The sequence below is a fragment of the Peromyscus californicus genome, unplaced genomic scaffold, assembly GCF_007827085.1.
Source record: "Peromyscus californicus insignis strain IS unplaced genomic scaffold, ASM782708v3 Scaffold_21__1_contigs__length_65335640, whole genome shotgun sequence".
Classification (NCBI taxonomy): Eukaryota; Metazoa; Chordata; class Mammalia; order Rodentia; family Cricetidae; genus Peromyscus; species Peromyscus californicus.
In genome coordinates this window covers 12,268,295-12,292,779 of record NW_026294514.1, presented here as the reverse complement: position 1 = coordinate 12,292,779, position 24,485 = coordinate 12,268,295, and the positions used below count along the sequence as shown (strand labels likewise).

The 24,485-nt window shown below is 44.9% G+C and overlaps 2 protein-coding genes across 8 annotated transcripts in view; one reads left to right on the top strand and one right to left on the bottom strand.

Annotated features, from left to right (window-relative positions):
* The window catches only part of Orc2 (origin recognition complex subunit 2), a 39,880-nt gene extending 35,406 nt beyond the window's left edge, over positions 1-4,474 (top strand). For all 4 annotated transcript variants that reach the window (XM_052749512.1, XM_052749511.1, XM_052749509.1 and 1 more), the window contains 3 exons: positions 1,776-1,837; positions 2,458-2,576; positions 3,435-4,474. In XM_052749512.1, the coding sequence (XP_052605472.1) occupies positions 1,776-1,837; positions 2,458-2,576; positions 3,435-3,521 (268 nt within the window). In that variant the 3' untranslated portion in view covers positions 3,522-4,474. The remainder of the gene's footprint in view (positions 1-1,775; positions 1,838-2,457; positions 2,577-3,434) is intronic.
* On the bottom strand, positions 37-24,468 carry Nif3l1 (NGG1 interacting factor 3 like 1). 4 transcript variants are annotated; one of them, XR_008220837.1, is made up of 7 exons: positions 23,059-24,346; positions 20,082-20,244; positions 15,427-15,553; positions 11,557-11,695; positions 9,934-10,017; positions 7,213-7,552; positions 37-833 (listed from the first exon to the last, which is right to left on the bottom strand). XR_008220837.1 is itself a non-coding variant. In XM_052749518.1 (7 exons), the coding sequence occupies exons 2-7, from the start codon at positions 23,489-23,491 to the stop codon at positions 7,368-7,370; spliced, it is 1,131 nt and encodes a 376-aa protein (XP_052605478.1). In that variant the 5' UTR covers positions 23,492-23,512; positions 24,353-24,468; the 3' UTR covers positions 6,701-7,367. The 4 variants fall into 4 exon arrangements, 3 of the variants coding, with proteins under 3 accessions (XP_052605478.1, XP_052605479.1, XP_052605480.1); XM_052749518.1 differs by lacking the exon at positions 37-833 and adding an exon at positions 24,353-24,468 and having other exon boundaries at positions 6,701-7,552; positions 23,059-23,512; XM_052749519.1 differs by lacking the exon at positions 37-833 and adding an exon at positions 24,353-24,466 and having other exon boundaries at positions 6,701-7,552; positions 23,059-23,473.
* Positions 24,469-24,485: the final 17 nt, after the last annotated feature.

The window sequence follows — 24,485 nt, the reverse complement described above, 5'->3', positions numbered from 1 at the left end:
TACAGATACAGTTATATAAAGACATATATCCATATATACACATAAAGATATGTATCCATATATATTATATATACATAAAGACATATATCCATATATACACATAAAGATGTGTGTCCATATATATTATATATACATAAAGACATATATCCATATATACACATAAAGATGTATACCCACATATATACATTATATATAAAGATGCATATCCACATATATATTATATACATACATAAAGACATATATCCATGTATACGCATTGTACATACATAAAGATGTATGCCCATATATCCACATTGAGGGCTAGCGGTGTGGCTCAGTGGTCAAGCACTTGCCTAGCATGCTAACTCCCCTGAGTTCAGCTCCCGGCACTACTACAAAGATAATAACCTGCACGGTCAAGGGCCAGGAGTGAAGGTCGGGAGCACTTGTCTCACGTGTACAAAACCCTCAATTCAGTCCTGGCTCTTCAAAAATAAAGCATTTTGTACACCTGAGGATGTACTACTAAGTTTATCAGTGATTCTGCTGTTTGGTCAATACTGTAATCCAAAGCAACCTGGGGGAGAAAAGGATTTGTTCGGCTTACACTTCCAGGCCCCAGTTCACCACTGAAGGAAGTCAGGGAAGACGTCCAGGCAGAGACCGTGGCAGATGCTGCTGGGCTGACTCGCTCAGGCTCATGCTTAGGCACCTCACAGCCTAAGGCTGTGCCGCCCACAGTAGTCTTGGCCCTCCTGCATCAGTTATCCACAGGTGCCCCCACAGACAGGCCTGGGCGCCGATGCGGTGTGGTGATCTCCTCGGTTAGGAGCCCCTTCTCAGGCAGCTCTAGGCTGTGGAGAGGTGATATAGTTAGGACAGAAACAAAACTACCTACTTGCTGAAAGGGTTCAGGAGGATAATAAAAATGGTGACCAGGACTGGATTATACGATAGGCAGAGTGTTCAGTAGTAGCCTGTGAAACTGACCATGAAGCTAAAATAGTTTTTAACAAGTTGTTAGGGGCTGGGAAGATGTCTCAGAGTTTAAGTAAAGCATTCTTGGACTTAGTTCCGAGGATCCATACGGTGACTCACAGCTATATGTAACCTCAATTCCAGAGGAACCCAGCAAGCACATACATGATGCACATACATACATACATACATACATGCAGGCAACTTTGTTGTTTCTGAACAAAAATGTCTAAGTTGTAATACAGAGAAAACTCAGGGCATTTGGTGTATTTTTTGTGAATGTGAGGTGGGGGCTCGCTGTTACTCAGCTAGAGGTTTTTGGTTTGGTTTTTGGTTTGTTTTGTTGATTTTGAGATAAAGTCTCACTGTGTAGTCGTGACTTCCCTGGAACAAACCCAGAGATTTACTTGCCTATGCTTGCTGAGTCCTAAGACTAAAGGCCTGTGCCACCATACCCAGCACAGGACAGAGGTCTGGAACTGTGCCCAAGTATCCCTGTCTTCGTCTTCTGAACACTGAGACTGTGGAAGTGTCAGCAGACCTCCTCAGGTTTGATTATAGAAAGTGTGTGTGCGCGCGTGCGTGCGTGCGTGCGTGCGTGCGTGCGTGCCTGCGTGCGTGCTTGCATGCTTGTGTGCTTATGTGTGCATGTGTTCCTGTGCACACGCTCCTAGATAGGAAAAGTGTTTCTTCCTACGAGGCTATGGTTTTCTTGAAGGAACAAAAGGCAGTGTAGCCTAGCCAGCCACATATTTGGCATAGTTTTACACTTACTTCTACAGAGTGATTCTGTTTAATTTTTGTTTTTGTTTTTGTAGGGGGATTTTCAGGCTCCTTATAAAGTTCCAGCTGGATAACCAGGACAGCCCTTCCTACATAGGTATCTGATGATTTGTGATATTTAATGTGACTCTGTCCCCCTGTACTCCCTGTTCTAGGGCCCCTTGACAGCCCTGCATTTCTCACAGCGGAGAAGTGACTGCTCTGTGGTGGGTGTGTCTGTCCAAACCTGTAGGGAATTCCCAGTATCTTTGCAAATACACTGCTCAGTAGATTGCTAATGGGAATTGGAAGACAGGCCCACTTACTTTTAGAATTCCATGCACTACTGGAACTATGGATGTGTATCTGGTACACACACACACTTATGCCTGGCATGGTGGTCCATACATACCTTTCATCTCAGCCCTTAAGAAACAGGCAGGCTGGGTGACAGTGGCGCATGCCTTTAATCCCAGCACTCAGGAGGCAGAGCCAGGCGGATCTCTGTGAGTTCGAGGCCAGCCTGGTCTACAGAGCGAGATCCAGGACAGGCTCCAAACTACATGGAGAAACCCTGTTTCGAAAAACCAAAAAGAAAAGAAAAGAAACAGAGGCAGGTGGATCTCTGAGTTCCAGGCTGGCCAGAGCTACATAGCAGGACACTATCCTTTTTTTTATTTTATTTTATTTTTTTAAGGCAAACAGAACATCGAATGACTTAATCTTTCGTCTCCCCAGGACTTTCTTTTCAAGACTTCTACCAGCAGTGTCGGGAGGCATTCCTCGTGAACAGTGATCTCACACTGCGAGCGCAGCTGACTGAATTTCGGGATCACAAACTCATAAGAACGAAGAAGGTGGGACTGCTGGTGTATAGCACTGGGGTAGGGTTAGTGCGTGTTATTACTGAGGACAAAGGCGGGGCAACAGCCAGAAAGGAAGGGAAAAAACAAACAAAAACGAGAAATGATGTCACAGAAACCAGGGACAAGAGAATGAATGGTACCCTGTAGTGTCGGATGCTTCTGAGAGGCCAAGAAGACACAGACTGGACATACTGGGGCTTTGGACTACGGGAAGATGTGACAATGAGCCCTTGCTCTGTGGTGCTGCGGATGAACTGCTGGGAGAAAAGAGGAGACATTTTATGGACAGCTCTGGAAAAGTGACGTTTAGGGCAGTGCTTAAAGAGGAAGAGTGAGTCCAGGACATTTCTAATTATTTTTTAAGTGTGTGCACCATGTGTGCTCGCCTGGTGCCTGTAGAAACTAGAAGAGGGCATTGGAGCCCCCAGAACTAGAGTTACTGGTGGTTGTGAGCTGCCATGTGGGTGCTGGAATCCAACCAGATCCTCTGGAAGAACAGTCAGTGCTCTTACTGCTGAGCCATCTTTCCAACCCCAAAAGGTATTTTTAGGTGAGAGCTACTTGGAACACATTCAAAATCAAGTGAAGGGTGGTGTGGTGGGGCACACCTTTGATCCCAGCACTAGAGAGGAAGAGGCAGGCGGATCTCTGTGAGTTCAAGGCCAGCCTGGTCTACAGAGTGAGTTCCAGGACAGCCAGGTTACACAGAGAAACCTTTTCTCAAAAAAACAAAATAATAATAACAATAATTTAAAAGGCCAGGTGTTTTGTTTGTTTAATCTGCAATAGAAAAGTCCAGATAGCTCCCTTACCAAGGATTAACATACGGAGTATTCTTTTGTCTTGTAGGGAACTGATGGTGTGGAATATTTATTAATTCCCGTTGACAGTGGAACATTGGCTGATTTCTTGGAGAAGGAAGAGGAAGAGGCTTAGACTGTCTCCTTTTAGGTGGAAAAGTCATTGTACCCCACCTGCTGCTCCTCTAGCAAGAATGCTAGTTTACATCCAACATTAGATCATTCTGTCCAGCATACAAGATTTACTATTGAAGGGACATATAATCAATTTGAACTTTGATTAGCCTGGCTAGTGTACTGTCTCTAATACTATGCAGTGGTCATCGAGTTGGGAGGGAAATGTGCCTTTAATTTATTACTTCTCTGGAGACTTATTGCTGGATGAACAGTATGCTCAGGGATTATTTGGAAGTGGATATTTTTGGATTATTTTATATGGAATGCTATCCCTAATTTTTGAGGGCAGTTTAACTCCCGAGCTGAATTACTACAAGTGCATTTGTTTCAGATCAGTACAGAGATGGGGTCACACAGAACTTAGGAGGAAGGAGGTGGCTAGTCTGCTTTTTCTGAAATGATGAAAACATTTCAGAAGTCTCTCCCTGAGGACGTAGGCTGCACACACTCGGGACAGTTGGTCCTCAGCTGAGACAGTGGGAGAGATGCAAGGAATGGATAGGGCATGTGCCCAGCCTCGGAAGCACACTTAAAATAGTTAGTATTTATACCGTGAATTGATTTTTGTATGAACGAGAAGTCAGACTAAGAAATAAAATCCTGATTTACATGTTAGTAATTGTTTTCAGGACAATAGAAAATATAAAGATTTCCTTATTCTTGTACATTGACGTTTATTTTCTTAAATAGCACGCAGGAATAGCTGGCCCAGCCCTTTCCTGCCACTTTCAGGAGTCAGGCAGGCAGACTGCTTCTCTCCTTCAGAACTACAGCAGCAAGACATGAGCTCACCTTTGTAATCCGACACAGGAAGACGAGGCAGGGAAAGATGAGTTCCAGCCCAGTCTGAGCTAGTCACTGGACGCCCTGCTTCAACAAACATTCAATAAACACACAGTGATACACAGGAAACTGGCTGGTTTGCACTTTCTTCTTGTGTGTAGTGTGTGTGTGTACATGTGTGCAGAAGCCACAGTAAGATGTGAAGTGTTTTCTGCTGTGTTCTGCCTTACTGCCTTGAGAGAACGTCTCCTGAACCAGAAGCTTCTTTTAGGCCAGAAGTGCTGCCAACAAGCCGTCAGTCAGCCTGTCTTCCCACCAGGGCTGGCGTTAGGGCACCACAGCCATGCCCAGCTTTGTGCATGGGTGCTGGGATTCAAATTCAGGGCCTCTGTTCCAGAGCAAACACTCTTTCCCACTGAGCCATCTCCCCAGTTCCGTGGACCTTGTGTTCTTGTTTAATATGTCTAGTTTATTATAACTACCACATCATAAACAAACATATAATATACACATCTTTGCATTTGCCTTTATAGTTTGTTGTTGTTTTGTTTTTTTCTGTTGTTTTTCGGAACACAGTTTCTCCATGTAACAACCCTGGCTGTACTGTAACTCACTTTGTAGACAAAGCTGACCTCGAACTCATAAAGAGCTACCTGCCTCTGCCTGCCCAGTGCTGGGATTAAAGGTGTGCACCACTACCACCTGGCTTACAGTTTTTTTTTTAAAAAAAACAATATATATATATATATATATATATATATATATATATATATATATATATATATATATATATATATATACTTCATTGTACTTGGTCCTCATTCCTTCCCATCCCCAACAGCCATGCCTCCCTCTCTCCCTTCTGCTTTATCTCATGTATCCTCATTACCCTCCTTTTCCTTAAAAATCTCTGTATCTTGTCTCTTCCCTTCTGGTTCTATGACCGCATGCACCCACACACAAACATACATATCCAAGTTCTTCATAAGAGAGGACATGCAGAATGTGTCTCTCTGAGTCTGGCTTTTAGAATACCTGTAGGAAATGCTGTATAGTAATCACTAGTTGTATTTTGAGTGTTTAATACCATTAATTAGCGATAAAATTCCAAGTGACTTGGGAGCTCAGTGGTACAACACTTGGCCTTCCATTTACAATGTTGGAACACAGTTCAAGAATAGAGTTGTACAGCTGGGCGGTGGTGGCGCACGCCTTTAATCCCAGCACTTGGGAGGCAGAGGCAGGAGGATCTCAGTGAGTTCGAGGCCAGCCAGCCTAGTCTACAGAGCAAGCCAAGTTCCAGGACAACTAGGGCTGTCTCAAAACACCAAAAAATAAAAAATAAGTACAAGGGGAATAGGGTTGTACAAGGGGAATTTTGAGTGCTTGTTAGAAAACTCCAAGAAAACAAGACAAGAATCTAGTGATCTGTTTCTTCAAAACCACAACATTGTTCTTGGAATGAGCTTTCATGCCCCTCCCAGGTGTAGCGGATAGGAGTGGGTTCACTTCAGATTATTCATTACAGCTGGCTATGGTTATTTGTTCATATGCCTCTAGGGAAAACATGGTTTTGCTGTGTGCCATTTGTCCTCGGGACTGGACACTTTACTCAGGTGACTTCTTAACCCTCAGAGTATAAACTGTCTGATGCTCTGAATAAAGTTGGCTACTGCAGGAGACTTTAGTCTGCCTCATTTTTAGGCCCTGCTCTCCCAGGTTCACACTACCAACTTCAGCAGTAAACAGACAAGGTGCTTAGTTTGATCCCTACACCACCAAAAAACAAAATTATAGAAACAAGTAGAAATGTAGACAGTGATCACCGATGGTTTTTTTTTTAAATCCTGATAAAAATTTCTTTCCGATGCCTAACCTGAAAGTATATACACTGCCAGACGGTGGTGGCACACGCCTTTGGTCCCAGCACTTGGGAGGCAGAGGCAGGGGGATCTCTGTGAGTTCGAGGCCAGGCTGGTCCAGGACAGGCACCAAAACTAGAGAAACCCTGTACATAGACTGACCTCATCACCCAAAAAATGCTGCTTAGAAATAAATCTAGATCCATTTTTTGCTGTTTTTCTTGTCTTTGTGAGTCTGGGTGCCTGTGGAGATCAGAGTGTGTTAGATGCCCTACAGCTGGAGTTACAGGTGGTTGTGAGCTACCACGTTAGTGCTAGGAAGCAAATTCCATTCCACTGCAAGAGCAGCAAGTGTGTTACACTGCTGAGCCATCTCTCCGGCTGCTTTTCTTTTTTAGACAGGGTTCCAGGCAGGCTTGGAACTCCTAAGCTTCCTTTGCCTGCCAGATACTGGGATTGCAGCTGTGCACTACCACACCCAGCTCCAAATCTGTTTTTTTTTTGTTTTTTTTTTTTAAGATTTATTTATTTATTATGTATACAGTGTTCTGCCTACATGCATGCTTGCAGGCCAGAAGAGAGCACCAAATCTCATTTCAGATGGTTGTGAGCCACCATGTGGTTGCTGGGAATTGAACTCAGGACCTCTGGAAGAACAGCCAGTGCTCTTAACCTCTGAGCCATCTCTCCAGCCCCCCAAATCTGTTTTTAAATGACAAAGATCATTGAGACTGAAACACCTCATCCACACAGAACCACTTCTCAAGAACGTTAAGTGCATGCCTTTAATCCCTGCATTTGGTGGGCATGCACCTCAGCTCAAGGTGACCTAAAGGCCAGCCTCGGTTAAATAGTGAGTTGGAGGCTATCCTGGGTTACAGGAGATTCTGTCACAAACAAGCAACCAAACAAAAAATGCCTTGTTACATACAGGTTTTAGTCACCTTTTCCAAGAGTTTATAGTGAATATTTGTCTTTATTGTACTCTTTACATATGGTCTTTACCTCATGAGCTGTAACATTAGCGAGCCAGACTGAGGAACTAAAAACGATGTCGATCGAGCAGTTCTGCAGGATGTCAGCACCACCAGCTCTTCCCGCACAGTCCTATTTCCATCCAAATGACAGGTGGCTTGTGTCACCATGACGTCTTGTGTGTTTTAAACCACATGAAGAGGGTCCCTGTCTGTCTCAGACAGGGTAATATTAATCTTATTCTCCAAGTGGACACCCAGCATTTCTTGAAGATCGGAAAGGAAGCCTCGTTCGGTGTTGCTGTGTTCACAAAGGATGACATTTATTCCTTTGGAGACAGCATCCAGAACATCATGGTGGGACATCTCACCTGCCCAGGGGGAAAGAGCAACGTCTGAAATCTTAGACATGGAGTGTGTGTATTCTGAACCACTGCAGCAGGGAGCCCGCATCTGTATTCTGAATGAATGAACGCAACAGCGCACCAGGTCCTGTGTTTGCTGCCCAGCACAGGAAAAGGAAGTTCAAACTACATATCACTGTATGGTGCTACGTCATGTCTATGTTCAGGAGCAAGAATACGGGAATGGGACAGAAGACAGATGGCATTGGGTGTGCTGCGTGTGTGTGTGTGTGTGTGTGTGTGTGTGTGTGTGTGTGTGTGTGTGTGTGAGTGTGTGAGTGAGATGTGCCCTGATGCATTATCGGGGGTCGGAAATCAGCTTTGAGAAGTCAGTTCTCTCCTCCCCTTGTGGCGTCTGGAACTGAAGTCCAGGCATCAGACTTGCAGAGCAAGTTTGTTTACCCCTGAGCCCAAAGCATGAATTTCATTTTGTTTCGTCTGTAATTTATTCTCATGGCCTGAACATAGTATCTGTAGTATTTTGAATGTGCCAGCATTTTTACTATAACCTGTCACATGAGTCTAGGTGTGGAATTTTCCTCTTATGCTTGTGTTAAAATAGTTTTGTAGCATTTTGTACATAAATACTTGATGCAGTATGCTGCCAAGAATAACCCTGTAATCCTAGAATTTGGGAAGCTGAGGAAGAGGATCAAGCATCCGGGCCAGCCTCAGCTAAATAGCTGGAGGCAATCCTGGGTTATAGGAGACCCGTCAACAAATAATCAGTTAAACAAAAAATGCCTTGTAGGTATTGTGGCTGGGCAGCGGTGGCGCACGCCTTTAATCTAATCCCAGTATTCCGGAGGCAGAGGCAGGAGGAGCCCTGAGTTTGAGACCAGTCTGGTCTACAGAGCAGGTTCTAGGACATCCAGAGCTACACAGGGAAACCCTGTCTTGAACAACCAAAAAGAAAGAAAAAAAGTTACTGTGAAGAGATACAGGGAAAACTCAAATATGTTGTAAATTTTTAAAAATATCATTTGTAAATTTGATGACTGAATTTGAGAACAAAAACATTGTGGGGGAGGAGAGATAATAATATGAATGAAACTCTGGAAATAATAAAGTGTGTGCCTGTGTGTTATATACAATTTGGTTTATAGAAAGTTAAACTTTAATCAGGGTTTACAGACATAAAGCCATTAAAATTTTTTTAAATGTTTGTTGTTTTGTTTTTTTGAGACAGGGTTTCTCTGTGTAGCCCTAGCTGTCCTGGAACTCACAGAGATCCTCCTGCTTCTGCCTCCCAAATCATGGGATTTAAGGTGTGTGCCATTAGATCCCAGCTAAATTTTTTAAATGTAAAAATAAGAAAAGTGTGTTCTTACTTGGAAAGTGAGCTGGCTGTTTTCAACTCTACACAATAGTATCAGTTCACTGTTAGGAATAGTTTGTATGCAAGCACCCTTTAAAATACCTTAACATTTTGGAATTGCTTGAACTTATCTTATACACATATTACTTTACAATTCTTAAGAACTAGATTGTTTTTAACTGTATGCATATGTATATTTGCAAGTACATGCCATGTATGTACGGGTGATGGAGGGCAGAAGAGGTGTGAGCAACTTTAATGAAACTCACTGGCTCCTAAGAAGAGAAAAGAGGAAGCGGTTGGGAAGGGAGAGGAGAGACCAGCAGACTGGACGGACAAGAGTGTGTTCAAAGTCCACGTGCATGAACCAGTCACAATGAAACCCGTCATGTATACTTAAAAAGACAGTGCCAGATAATAGAACGTAGATCAGGAGAAGCAGAACTGGTTAGAGCGCTGACCTGCTCCATGGTCGCTCTCACTTTTCACTGCCCTAAGGAACAGGTGGGCATGTGCTGTGGAAGCAGGTGACAAAGGAAAGGCACTTGGAAATGCCTCTAGTCCTCCGAACAGTGACAGGTGAAGGACGCTGCCTGTCCCTGTGTGTGCGCTTAGGGATTTCACACGTGATTCCTTCACTGTCATCAAGGTCACATAGCTCCTCAACTGAAGTTCAGGACTTCTCTCCAAGGCAGCCCTGACGCTCACCCCAGCTGTCTGTCGCCTCCCCACCATTCTTTAACAAGCTCATTTATCTGCTTGGCTTAAGGATCTAGTCAGGACAAATCCAAAGCCTTCCGTATGTGTGTAAAGGGTTTGGGTCTAAAGTGCAGACAGGCTGACACTTTACCTCCATGGTTCCTTGTCTAATCTCAGAACGAGGACATCCCTCTATGTGAACGTGCGAAATTAGTGCATTTATTAATTTCTCTCCCCCTCATGTTTTTAGACGGTCTTTATTGAACACAGAGCTCAGGAACTCACCTAGACCTAAAGCAAGGTTGAGGAAGAGATCCAGAAAGGTTCCTACCTGTGAGGTAAAGGTCAGCCTCCACTCCTTGTAGAACGCTGCCCCCAGAACCAGCACACAGGGCCACAACTTTGACTGGAGACTCTTGAAGACAAAAACAAGAGGTGTTATTATAGACAGAACCCTTCAGTTTAACACAAATCCTAACCCTAACGCAGACTGGCTAATCTCTTCACAAGTGTATGAATTATGCTGTATTGATAATTATGCTGTCACAGGACAGTCAGGGGCTACACTGCGAGACCTTGTCTCAAAAAATAAAACAATAGCCAGGTGGTGGTGACACACACCTTTAATCCCAGCACTCGGGAGGCAGAGGCAGGTAGAGCTGTGTGAGTTCGAGGCCAGCCTGGTCTACAGAGCGAATTCCAGGACAGCTAGGATTGTTTCACAAAGAAACTCTGTCTTAAAAAACCCAGATAGATAGATTGATAGATAGAGAGATAGACAATGATAGATAGATAGATAGATAGATAGATAGACAGACAGACAGACAGATTTAAAAAAAACTAAACCAAAAAGCAGGCATGGTGATGGCACATGCCTATAATCCCAGCATGTGTGAGGATAACCCTAAATTCGGGGCCAGCCAAAATTAGAACTTGAGCAGAACTAGTGATCCTCCTGCCTCAGCTCCACACATGTTCAGATTACAGGCATGTGCCAGCATGCCCAGCTCCAAAAACAATTTTATTTTAAATTTACGCAAACAGATCCATCTTTGGTTCTACACAGGGAACACAGGGCAGGCATTGTTCCTCTGAATGCAGCTGCACAAACCCATAAGCCTCTAAGCAACAGCAGAGTTGCAGCTCCAGGCTCCAGGCTCTGCTCAGTGCTAATAACAAACCTCAGCTGGTCTGCAGACCGAGGCAAGAGGGGAAGTTCTAGAAAGAGAAATGCAGAGCAGGAGAGATGGACGCTCAGTTTAAAAGCACTTGCTGCTCTTCCAGAGGACCCAGGTTTGGTTCCCAGCATCCATGTCTGGTGGCTCACCACCAACTTCAGCTCCAGGGGGTCTGACAACACACATGCAAACCCTCCAAGTTAAATAAATCTTCAAAAAGGAAAAAAAAAGCAGGATGTTACAAATGCGTCAGGCACCTCTTCCCCTCCTCCTTTTTAAAGACAGGATCTCAGGGTGTAGCCTTAGCTGTAACTCACTTTCTCACTTTGTAGACTCAGCTCAAGCACAGAGATCCACCTGCTTCTGTCTGGTGCTAGAAGTAAAGGCATGGACCACCACACCCAGCCCGGTCTAGAATTTTGACTCCATGATGTAAACCCCTCTGTTCCCACTGCAACAATGTTTATGACTGACAGACTTCCAGTGCTGACTGGAGATGAACACAGAAAACTAAGGAATTTTATCACTTAGGCTAGGGAGATGTAGTCCACATCAGAGCCCAGCCCACCCTGGTTGACAAGGTAGACCAATTATCTCCCTGAGCTACTAACGTGTTCTCTACCACGGACATGAATAAAAGCAGCACACACACTTGGGAGACAGAGGCAAAAGGAGTTTGAAGCCATCCTATGCTCTATGAGGTCAGGTGTCAAAAATAACCCAAACCAAATCTGTCCAAAGCACAGCAGATCTGCCAGGTGATGAAAGGTATTTACCCAAGGTCTTCCCTACTCCAAGAGCTAAGCGCAGGTGAGCCAGCTTTAGGTGTCCTTTGATTCGCTCTATCACTGTTACCAGGGAGACAGGTTCATCCAGGGTGCACAACCGGCCCATTCCGGTATTCAGAAGCAAAGGCTGAAGAGAAACACAAGTTAGAACATTATCTTTCTCCGGTCCAAAGAAATGTATAGAACAATTGGAATCAGTAAGATTTGTGTACATAAGCTCGTGATAGCTTAAGCTGAAGTTTGGGATACAAACCTAACAAGAACATCTAACTTCTGGGAGCTCACACCCTGCTAGATATTTAACACATATTTAAAACAAAGTTTTTAAATTCAAGGTCGGTGCTACTGTTACGGGAACACAAAGGAATGACAAGACAGCCTGGGGGCTGGAGAAAGGGGTCATCAAAAAGAGCACTTCGCTGCTCTTGCAGAGGACCCGGGTTTGGTACCCAGCACCCACACGGCATCTCACAATGACTTGTAAACTTCAAGGGATCCAACACCCTCTTCTGGCCTCTACAGCCACACACATACATGCAGACAAAACACTCGTATCTTAAAATAAAAAATAAATCTTTCTTTTAGAAGGAATGACGGAATGAGCTGGGACTGGAATCTTTGGTTTTACTGGGTCTTAGAACCTTGAGAAAACCAGAAAGGAGACAGAAATGGAGGGATGTCAAAGTGCATTACGACAGGATGGGGACCGGACATGGAAGGACATTCTAAACCAAGATGTGAGCAGTGTGGACAGAGGAAGCCCAGCTCAAAAGGTTTCAGAGGGAGCAATATTAGCAACTGGGTTAGACTCTATTCTTGGGATATGTGACAGAGAATGTGGCTGCTTTCTGCCTTGGTTAGTCTGCCTGAGGCTAAATCAAAAAGTTTTGGTAGAGGAGATTTTAAGACAGTCTGTTACTTGGTTACTAGTTATTACTCTTATGCACATCTACAATGAAAAAGGGCACACAGGGCAGAAGGAAATACAAAACGCAGTTTGAAGAGAACACCACCACGGAGTGTAATGCTCGAGCCCAGAGATCGGGAGAGGACTGATGTGAAACGGAGGCGGGCGCCCTCAGGGGAAGACCCCACCCGGTTAAGCTTCCAACCTTTGAAACCACCTAAGGGATTTTCTGCTCCTAAAAAGACCACGAGGCTTCTGCAGATGTGATTTAAGGGGGCCAGGCTCCACCTCAAGTGGGCAGCTGAACTTGGCAGTGTTGTCCATATAGCTCTGGCTTTAGGATCATGAAGGGTTGCTGTGAGATAATGCTCTTGTACACTGGTTTAATAAAATGCTGATTGGCCAGTAGCCAGGCAGGAAGTATACGCAGGATAAGCAGACAAGGAGAATTCTGGGAAGAGGAAGGCTGAGGAGGAGATTCCAGCCTGCTGTCCGGGGAGCAACATGTAATGGCACACAGGTAAAGCCACTGAACACTTGGCGACATATAGACTAACAGAAATGGGCTGAGTTTAAGGGCAAGAGCTAGTCAGTAGTGAGCCTGAGCTACAGGCCGAGCCGTTTTAATTATTATAAGCCTCTGTGTGTTTACTTGGGTCTGAGAGGCTGTGGACCGGACAGGACACAGAAAACCTTCCAGCCACAAAGGGTCCACCACTAAAGACATCAAGGAGTCTTCCTCCACAGCTATGGAGAGCCACTGAAGCCAAGTGGGTGGCAGGAAAGTCCCTGCGTGGAGCACTGAGAAGCCATTTTGCAAACTTTTACAAATGAAGCCTGGGTTGCATTAGATCCCCAGGATGCTGGAGATGTAGAGCCAGGGGGATACCTGCCGAGGAGAGCTGCAGACAGAATAGAACCAGTTCAAGAGAGTGACGGCTAAAATAACGTTTTAAGTTTGAATCACTGTGCTTAAGAGATCCATAAAATAAAAATGCCTCTAACCAGTAAGCCCCACTTGCGCAAGGAGAGAGAACTTCCTGGAATGCTGGGGGCTGTTCATGTAAGATGACAAGCACATGTTTTCACGTCTGTAAACCAGGCTGGTTGTCCTAACTGTGCAGGATGTGCTTGATCACACACAGGCAAGGAGTACATCAGGATGTGTTCGGTCCCCTGACTGGATGAAGATGGGAAGTATACAGCCTTGTGGGTTTTGCCTTTATAAGCACCGACTAATATAATCTGGGCCAGTCTCTGGGAATCCCATACAGGAACCTAAACAGTGTCCATTGTCCTGGCCAGTATTTAATAAACCTTGCTTCAAATTTGAGTCAAAAACTGTGGTAGTGGGGCTGGAGAGATGGCTCAGCGGTTAAGAGCACTGGCTGCTCTTCCAGAGGCCCTGAGTTCAATTCCCAGCAACCACATGGTGGCTCCCAACCATCCGTAATGAGATCTGGTGCCCTCTTCTGGCGTAAAGACACATGCAGGCAGAACACTGTGCACAGAATAAATCAATCTTAAAAACAAACTGTGGTGGTGGTCTTATTCTCATCTGGCGGATCAACAAGAGAAGTGTGTTGCAATCTGCAAAGCCATAAGGGAGGAGCCATCCAAGTCCTTTCACACCAGACACGGAGCTACAGGATTTGGAATTGGCCTTGAAGGGCTCCAGGCTGGCTTTGTTCCAGTATTTCCTCACTATGTCCCCACTCCTCCTTTTTGGAATGGTAATGTATATTCTATGTCATTGTACGTTGGAGGTATGTAATTTGCTTTTTTAGTTCATAGGGGGTTACAATTAAAAGATTGCCTTGAGTCTCAGTGTGGTGGTGGTTTGAATAGAAGTGGCCTCCATAGACTCAGGTGTGTGAATGCTTGGCCCACAGGGAGAGGCACTATTAGGACTTGTGGCCTTGTTGGAGGAAGTCATGGTGTCTCTTTACAGCAGGAAAACCCTAACTGTGGCACTCAGAAAAGACATTGAACTTTGGACTTTTAAAAAGTATTGAGACTGTGAAAGATTATGGGAACTTTAGAAGTGAGATTAAATGCATTTTTCCTGATGACATGGCCATGAGCCTATAGGGACCAACACGTTGAATGTAGTAGTTTGGGTGAAAATAGCCCCACCCCAAAGGTTCAAGTTTGGGAAAGATTAGGAGGTGTGGTCTGGTTAGAGGAGGTCACTGGGCGCAGGCTTCGAGGTTTCAAAAGACTCAAGTTATTTCCAGTGTTCCCCCTCTGCTTCCTACTTGTGGATTGAGATGTGAGCTACCAGCTGTTCAGGCCGCCATGCCTTTTCTCTGCCCTCTCTAGCCCTTTGAAACTGTAAACCCAATCACACACTTATTGTCTTTTTTGTAAGCTGCCTTGGTCATGGTATTTTGTCACAGCAACAGAAAAGGAACTAATATGGGAGGGTGATGAATATCCAGGTCTAAAACCACGAAGATGAAAGAACGATGCTTTCCTAATCCTAGACTATCTCCTCACAATAAAGTTTCCAGGAATACGTCCTCACCATACTTGGTGCTTGTGTGTGTCTGTATGTGCACACTCAGTCTGTTCTCTCCATCTGTGAGTTCTCTGAATCACACTTACGTGGCCAGGCTTGACCACAGCCACCTTTACCTGTTGAGCTGTCTTGCTGGCCCTTGATGACTGTTTGACTTAATAGTTGACAAATGAATCTGCAGCACAAGAACAATAGTAACGCAATCTGCCAACATTCACACATCACTCAACACCCAGGATCTGCATGCCAGTCATTCACACATTCAACACACACAGGATCCACATGCCAGTCATGGCCAACATTCACACATTCAACACACAGTATCCACGTTAGTCATGGTCAACACTCACACATTAAACACAAAGGATCTGCATGCCAGTCATGGCCAACACAGCTGTCACAATGCTCAGCAACACGAGGGCAGAAATACCTTCTCCAGTGACAGAATTTCAGTTTTCTGATAAAGTTGTCTGTTCTGGGAGAGAAAAGCTAGCACCTGCATCAAAGCCTTCTGAGTACAATTCAGGCTGATCCGTGTGTGTTCCTCGTCATCACACCTAGAAAGAAATCAGCTGTTTGACTAAAGTAAAGTATTTTAAATACCCGACAGTCTATAACCTGCTACAAACATTTACATTAAACCAAAGATGTGATCAGCAGAACTTGCTCAATCCCAACCAATAGTGTTCTCAGACTGTAGCTGCCTCGGAACCCTCTGACATTTAAGCCTACCAGCTTAAAATAACAGTGGCTAAATCCTTCAACATGTCCAGTAAAATAGAACATCTATAGTCAGAGACAGAAAAAATGGAAAATGGAAATTTTATTTTTTTACACGTATGTGTGTATGCACATGTGTATGTGCGTACATAACACAGTATGCACATGTCACGGTGTAGGTGTGAATCAGAGTAAATCAGAGTATAATTCGTGGGAGTTGATTTCTTCTTTTTTTTTTTCTTAAATATTTATTTGTTTGTTTGTTTATTTATTTATTTATTTAATTGCACATTTGTCTGTGTGAGGGTGTCAGCTCCCCTGGAACTGGAGTTACAGACAGTTGTGAGCTGCCATGTCGGTGCTGGGAATTGAACCAAGGTCCTATGGAAGAGTAGTTGGTGCTCTAAACCACTGAGTTATCTCTCCAGCCCTCTGATTTCCTCTTTCTACCATGCAGGTCCCAAGGATCAAAACCAAGTCCCATCAGGCTTGGCAGCAAGTGCCTTCACCCTCCGAGGGTAATTTTCAATGCCTGAATCCAAATTATACAGAATAGGAATGAAGCCGCAAATCTGCATTGACAGTAAGTACCCATGAAGGACAGACAGACAGACAGTCCTTTAGCCACATTCTGAGAGGCAGGGCACTAGGGATTCTCAAAACAAAGCGCTGTTGAGAGTCTTACAGATAAGCATGGGGCCACGTGCCTGTAACTCCTCCACTCAGGAGGCCAAGGCAGAAGGACTGTGGTGAGTTCAAGGCCAGACAGCACCATAGAGCCAAACCCTGCCTCCAAACAAAAACAATACACTGAGTTTTAGTGACCACAGAATTCTAGAAACAAAAAGGCACCTTAGAAGGTAATCTGACCCGGTGGGTAGCACATGCCTACAATCCCAGCACTTGGGAAGGAGAGGCAAGATCAGGAGGTAGAGGCCAACCTGGGCTACATGAGACTCAGGCTACCTCCAAGTCAAGTGTAGTGATGAACACCTTTGATCCTAGCTCTTGGAAGGCAGAGGCAGGGGGTTCTCTGTGAGTTCAAGGCCAGCTGGGTCTATATAACAGCAAGGACTACAGAGGAGACCATTTCAAAAACAAAACCAATAAACAAAACAAAAAGACAAAGTCAAACAAACAAATGGTCTGGAGAGATGGCTTAGCGGTTAAGAATGCCTGTGCTCTTTGCAAAGAACCAGAGTTCAGTTCCCAGCACCCATAGCACGCCATTTGTTAAAAAAAAAAAAAAAAATGTGTGTGCCCGGTGTGGTGGCGCACATCTTTAATCCAGCACTCTGGGGGCAGAGGCAGGCAGATCTCTGTGAGTTTGAGGCCAACCTGGTCTACTTAAGAACTTCCATGACAGCCAGAGGTATATAGTGAGATAGTGAGACCCCTGTGTCAAAAATAAATAAATAAAACCAAAACAATATGTAAAACAAAACTATATTTCTTTATATTCCTATCTATGTGTGGTTGGAGGAATACCTACTTCTCAGCGGGATGGGGTGACACATGCCTGTACCCTAATACCTGAAAGGCCGAGGTAAAAGGGTCAAAAGTTTGAGGCCGTTGTGGGCTCCAGAAGCAACAGAAGTCCCTAGTTCTCTGTAAACAGGGAAGGGATTATTTGGATTGAGTCTTTTTTTTATTCATTAGGGGTGTGTGTGTGTGTGTGTGTGTGTGCGTGCGTGTGTGTGCATGTGTGCGTGTGTACGTGTGTGAGTGTGTGTGAGTGTGTGTGTGTGTGCGTGCGTGCGTGCGTGTGTGTGTGTGTGCGTGTGTGTGTGCGTGTGTGCGTGTGTGTACATGCACACCATAGCACACGTGTGGATGTCAGAGGACAACTTTTGGGACATGGTTCTCTCCTACCACCATGTGGGTCCAGGGAGCAAACATGAGGCTGAGCAGTAAGCAACTATACCCACTGAGCCATCTCAAAAGCTGTTGTTTAGATTTTTAGATGTTTAATTTTAATTTTTTTTTTTTGATTTTTCGAGACAGTTTTCTGTGTAGCCCTGGCTGTCCTCAAACTCAGAGAGATCGCCTGCCTCTGTCTCCCAAGCGCTGGGGTAAAGGCATGTGCCATCATGCCCAGCCTTGTGTGAATTTTTTTAGTGCTTTATTTTCAATTTATTTATTTTTTTATTTAAGTATTGCATGGTACTTCAGTGTGGCGGAATACTTCCTGTGATATCAAACTACTCCGTGTTCCAAGAATGATGGTGTTTTTAGAGTCTGGAAATACCATCCAAACTACTGTAGGATATTTGTAATGATTTTATGATTAAAAAAAAAAATCTATATTAATGCAGGGGGATGTAGCTCAGTGGGAGAATGCTTGTCTACAATGCATAAAGCAAAAGAAATCTATACTTAACCATTATTCTGGGCTGGAGAGATGGCTCAGCAGTTAAGAGCACTGGCTGCTCTTCCAGAGGACCAGGGTTCAATTCCCAGCACCCACATAGCAGTTCACAATCGTCTGTAACCTCAGTTCCAGAAACTCCAACACCCTCACACAGACATGTGTGCAGGCAAAATGCCAATGCACATAAAATAACAATAATAAAAACCATTATTCCAGCCGGGCGGTGGTGGCGCACGCCTTTAATCCCAGCACTCGGGAGGCAGAGGCAGGCGGATCTCTGTGAGTTCGAGGCCAGCCTGGACTACCAAGTGAGTCCCAGGAAAAAAAAAAAAGGCGCAAAGCTACACAGAGAAACCCTGTCTCGAAAAACCAAAAAAAAAAACCATTATTCCACTAGGTGTGGAGACACATCTGTAATCACATTTCTATATGAAATGTCTCAGCATCCATTTTCCTGTTTATATTTGTGAACATCCATACATAACCTTCAGATGCCCTTTGGCATACTAAGGCAGAAGGGTTGTGAGTTTGAGGACAGTTTGGACTAAATAGTGAGACTTTTTCACAAACAAACAAAACCCAAAAAACAAAAACAAAAAAAATCCATAAACAATCCATGAATCAAATCGATCTCTTCTTGTAACCCTATATAGATTTCAAGTTCAATAAGAAATCATTTATCTTTGTTTTAAAAACAATTGTTGGGGCTGGAGAGGTGGCTCAGAGGTTAAGAACACTGACTGCTCTTCCAGAGGACCTGAGTTCAATTCCCAACAACCACATAGTGGCTCATAATCATCTGTAATGAGACCTGGTGCCCTCTTCTGGCCTGTAGGCATACATGCAGACAAAACACTGTATATGTAATAAATAAATCTGGAAAAAAAAAATTATTAAGTCCTACTTTTGTGTATCTTGCTGCCTTTCCTTTCCCGTTTTTTTTTTTTTGGTTTTAATTACAATGGAGGGGAGGGGCATGTGCATGTGGGCAGTGGAGGTCAGAGGCCAACTTGCAGGAGTGGGTTCTCTCCCCAGCATGTGGGTTCCAGGGACTGATCTCAGGCCATCACTCTTGGCTCAGGTACTTTTACCCACTAGGCCATCTCACCAGCCCAGCCTTTTCACTCTCTCTCTCTCTTTTCCTGGTGGTGCTAGGATACCAGAGCCCACACATCATAGGCATGTGCTCTACCACTGATAAACCCCCAATCTTTACGTTCCTGATGCTTCCATGGGTATCAGAATGAACTGGCTGAGAAAGTCTCTCTTACCCTACTTTTAAACAACCAAATGATGGACCTTCTCAGAGGCACTTTCATTTCAAAGTGCTTGGGAATCACAGTTTTACTGGAAACTGGTAAAACTGAGCCTTACATGAATACATCACTAGGGTCTGACTACATCCTTCAAAGTCAAAACAATTCCCTTTCAGTACTACCAGGAAAGTCCAAACTGCTTTATGTAGGGCTGCAGGGATGGCTGCTCTTGGAGAGCGCCCACACAGTGGGTCAGGACTGTCCGCATCTCCAGTCTCAGGGGATCCACTGCCCTCTTCTGGCCTCCCTGGCCCCAGGCACACATGTGGATCACAGATATAAGTACAGACGAAACTCCCATATGCATAAACAAAACTAAAAAAGAAAAAGAGCCAGGAGTAGTAGCTCCCATCTGTCACCCCAACACTTGGAGGCAGGGGCAAGAGTCTGCAGCCAGCCTGCAGACATCATGAGACCCCGGCTCAAAGAAAAACTAAAGCAAACGAACCAAACAGAGAAGGGGCAGCGCAGTGAGATGGTTCGGGGGTGAAGATTCTTACTGCTAAGCCTGCGTGACGTCATCCTGTGGAACCCATGCAGCGGTGGGAGGGAACTACTTCCCCCAAGACATCTTCTGACCTCCATACATGCACTATGGTACACATCTGTCCACGCAAATACACACACTAAATAAATAATATAAAACAAGCTTTTAAAACAGAGGAATGTATGATGTACCTAGCGGAAAAAGAAGTGACAGAAACCTCTCCAATTCCTTTCACTGCGGACACGACTTTGTCCAGGTCTTGGGTGTGGTTCACACTGACTTCTACTCGGTGGGCCCCCTCTGTGGGATAGTTAGGAGCTTTGGAGGGGTGGATGGGCCTGGCAGTGCAAGTTCCTGAGGAAAAAGTTGTGGGGAAATCAAGGCTTTTGTAGTGCTTTAGAACTAAAGAGATAAACTATTCTAAGTAAAATCTATATGAAATGTCTCAGCATCCATTTTCCTGTTTATATAGTGAACATACACACATAACCATCAGATGCTCATCACTATATCTAAAGATCTGGTCTAGACATACAAAATAAAATTTTCACAATTATTTTCCAAAGACTCATATTTCAGGAAATCTTGGACAAAAAAGACTGAATCACTGATTTTTTTTTTTTTAATTATCCACTGTTTGGTCATTCAAACCACAGTATAGATAACAAATACTTATAAATTGAACACATTTATAATGACCATTTTATTATCAAGGCATCACAGTCCAAGGCCAAGTGTGGTGGTACACACCTTTAATCCCAGAACTGGGGAGTCAGAGGCAGGTGGATCTCTATGAGTTTGAGGCCAGCCTGGTCTACATAGTAAGTTCCAGGTTAGCCAAGGCTACACAGTGAGATTGTCTCAGAGAAAAAAAAAAAAGGAAGAAAAGAAAAAAGAAAACAAAGAACCAAACCAAACAACAACAAAATGACTTTAGCCCAAACAAAATTACTTTAGCCCAAATTGAGTATCAAAATGCTCACGGTGCCGGATGTAAGCGTTTAGTGAGATCCTGATGCTGTGCTGGGTGTGGTCGACATACTCATTCTAGCCTGGGAAACTGAAGCGGGGGATCCCAGCTTGAGGCCCTTCTCTAGGTAAGGTGGGGGCCGGCAGTGGTGGCTCACTGGAGAAAGGTACTTGTCACATAAGCCTCATGACCTGAGTTCAGTTCTGGGAACCCATGGTGGAAGGAGAGAACCCACTCCTGAAAGGTGTCCTCTGACCTCCACAAATGTGCGCTCCCACAGTCACACAATAATAACAAAGATACATAAAGAAAAGCAAAACAACAGCAAACCAGACAGAAATCTTGGTGTCTATGTAACTGACGCAGCAGGTGTATCCCGAAGGTGCTGAGCTTTGATTCTAGAGCTGTGAGCACCCGCCCGGGGTGCTGACACTGTCATCTGACTGACAGTCATGATGTCCACCTAGCAATGACGCCTCACACTCTGCTTATTCACCCCAGTGCTGGCTACGTTTGGTCAGCTTGTCACGAGCCAAGGTCATCTGGGAAAAGGAAACTTCAACTGAAAACAATGCCTCCATCAGACTGCCTGGAGGCAAGTCTGTGGGGCATTTTCTTGATTAAGGGTTGATGTAGGAAGAAGACCCAGGACCCTGAGTAGGTGGTCCTGGGTTCTATAAGAAAGCAGGCTAAGTGAGCCACGAGGGGCAAGCCAGTGAGCAGTGTTCCTGTGTGGCCTCTACTTCAGTTCCTGCCTCCAGGTTCCTGCCCTGAATTCCTTTTATGATGGGCTGTAAGATGAAACAAACCCTTTCCTTCTCAAGGTGCTTTTGGTCATGGTGTTTACCCCAGCTATAAAAAGCAAATTAGGACAATCCTCTACATATCAAGCCAGCCTGAGCAGCATGAGACTCAGTAGCAAAACAATAAAAATGTTCCATGGTTTGTTTTGCTTATGTTTTGGTGGGATGATATGTGATGTGATTTAGGCAGTGTTTGGCTACATAGCTCAGGCTGGCCTTAAACTGAAGCTCTCCTGATTCAGCTTCCTGGATGCTTAAAGAATAAGATTGTGGAGTACAGGCTTCTCCCACACCAAGCCTAATTTACAATGTTACATTTTTCTTTCTTAAAAGATTTTGTTTAAATTTATTTATTTCATTATTTTTATGTGTACAAGTGTTCTGCCTGCATTATGTGTATGCATCATGTGTATGTGTCCACAGAGGTTAGAAGGGCATTGGTTCCCTTGGGACTGGGGTTACCAACGGTTGGGAGCCTCCATGTGGCTGCTGGGAACCCAGGTCCTCTGTAAGAGCAACCAAAAGTTGCTTAACTGCTGAGCCAATTCTTCAGCCCCTATAAATCGTTCATTTTTCAAATGAAACTTGGGCTGGAGAGCTGGTTCAGCAGTGGAGAGTACTACTTGCTCTTGCAGGGGACCTGGGCTTGATTCCCAGCACCCACACAGAACTTCACAACGGTAAGGGAGGTTGGCCCCCTCGGAGTCGGTACAGGACATAACTAGACAGGACATTCTCAGCACAGAGGAGCTTTATTTCCTGGGGGAGGAGCTCTGCAAACATCAGCAAGAGCAAACACACTCAAGCAAGCAGGTGTTTTTTGCAGAAGTGGGTTTTAAGGAGAAAAAGGTCTGTGCTAGGGTGAGTAGGTAAATCCTGATTGGACATGTTAGCCAAATAATGAATTTTGATGGTTGGACCTTGGTGTGTTGTCTCAGGAATGAGTCAGTGGCCAAATAAGGAAATGGATTTCAGGGGCTAGCTTTAGGAATGTAATCTAACGGTTTAGCAAGGGGAGAAGGATAAAAGGCAAAACCTGTTGGCCCCACGCGTGCCGAGCTCGGCCGCTACAGCCCTTCATCAACTGACTGTAACTCCAACTCAAGAAGATCCGGCACTCTCTTCTGGCCTTCATGGGCCCTGCACACATGTGGTGCACTCACATACAAGCAGACAAAACACTTAACAGATATAAAAATAAATACATTTTCAAATGAAACTTAATTACCAAATTTAAGCAACACATTATTTTATAAATAATGTACTATAATAAAAATAGAAAAACCCGTTTCCCCGAAAAAAAAAAAAATTAAAACTTTACTAGGAAGACATTCTAAAAATCTCGAAGTATCTGTAGAGAAATCATTAACTATGGAAGGATACAATGTTTCTCACCAAGCCCTTTGGCCAACCAGCTGTTGACTCCCTGGGGTGCGGCATCATAGGCCGTGTGCGGGGAGTAGATGGCGACCCTGTTCTCCAGCGCCCGGATCACCAGGCGCTCCTTCCAGGTTTTCCAAGTTATGCGCTTCATGGCCCGGAAGATCGGTGGATGGTAGGAGAGAATGAGGTCCGCCTTCTTTTGCAGAGCCTCCTCCATGACCTCCTCCGTCAAGTCGTTGGTCAGGAAGAGGGTCTTTACAGTATGGGGAGGGCTCGGTTCCACCAGTAATCCCACATTGTCCCAACTCTCAGCAAAGGAGAGGGATGCAAAGTCGTTCAAGGAGGAAAGGAGAGCCTTCAGATCCATGAAGGAACGAGAAGAATTGCAGATCCAGGACGGGGCAAGCCGGATGCTCGTAGAGACCAGCTGTGCAGAGGGCAGCATATAGAAACCAGGTAAACGTGTCTGGAGTCAAAACACAGGAAGTGGTATTTACGTACTTAGAGGCATAAAGTACATGAGTAAAAAAACTGTCACCAAGACTCAGATTCAAATGGTGGCTGAGCTAAGTCATTTGACCTTTTAACTTTTTTTTTTTTTTTGAGACAAGGTTTCTCTGTGTAACAGTCCTGGCTGTCCTGGAACTCACTTTGTAGACCAGGCTGGCCTCGAACTCACCGAGATTCACCTGCCTCTGCCTCCCGAGTGCTGGGATTTAAAGGCATTCACCACTACCACCAGCCGGCTTTTGGTTTTTTTTTTTTTTTTTTTGAGACAGGGTTTCTCCATGTAGCCCTGGCTGTCCTGGAACTCGATCTGTAGACCGGGCTGGAATCAAACTCACAGAGATCCAATTGTCTCTACTTCCCGAGTGCTGGGATTAAAGGCGTGCACTACACGCCTGTGAATGAGAACTCCTGGAAAGAAACTGTCTTCTGAGACGAACGGACTGGAACTACAGGGCAGTGGAGAGACTGAGCTGTTACACGTCTAGAGCCTAATTCCTGGGCTACCTTTAGCCCTCTGCACAGCCGCTTGCTATTCAATTTCAAGTTGCACGAGAGCTCTCTTCAAGCTCTCAGGGTTCAAGGCCGTGTCCAGAACAATCAAGGGCCATAGGGCACAGCCTTTAATCCTCGAGTCAGGACCCTCTCCCCTCCAGCAGCCAGGGAGTGTTCCGCCCCAATCTCTCCCGCCCTCATCCTCCGCGGCACCCGATCATCACTGCGGCCCGCCCTGACGTGCAACTTCAGCGAGGGGAGCCGAGAGCCCCGCGAGCCTTCCACTCACTCGCCCACTACTCACCAGCCCCAGAAACTCTCCTGTGCGTCACTTCCGCTCTGCCCCGAAGCTCCGGGCAAGGTAGGAAAGAAGTTGGGCGGAAGTGGTCCCGTGCGTTTTGCTTCCGACTCCGGAGACCTGTATGGGGTTGCAGGGG

Coding starts and splice junctions, on each gene's coding strand:
- Nif3l1 (XM_052749518.1), bottom strand. CDS start 23,491: ATGCTGCCCTCTGCACAGCTGGTCTCTACGAGCATCCGGCTTGCCCCG. Junction 20,245..23,058: donor CTGGTTGGCCAAAGGGCTTG/GTGAGAAACATT, acceptor CTTTTTCCTCAG/GAACTTGCACTGCCAGGCCC. Junction 7,553..9,933: donor GGCTGACCTTTACCTCACAG/GTAGGAACCTTT, acceptor CCCCCTGGGCAG/GTGAGATGTCCCACCATGAT.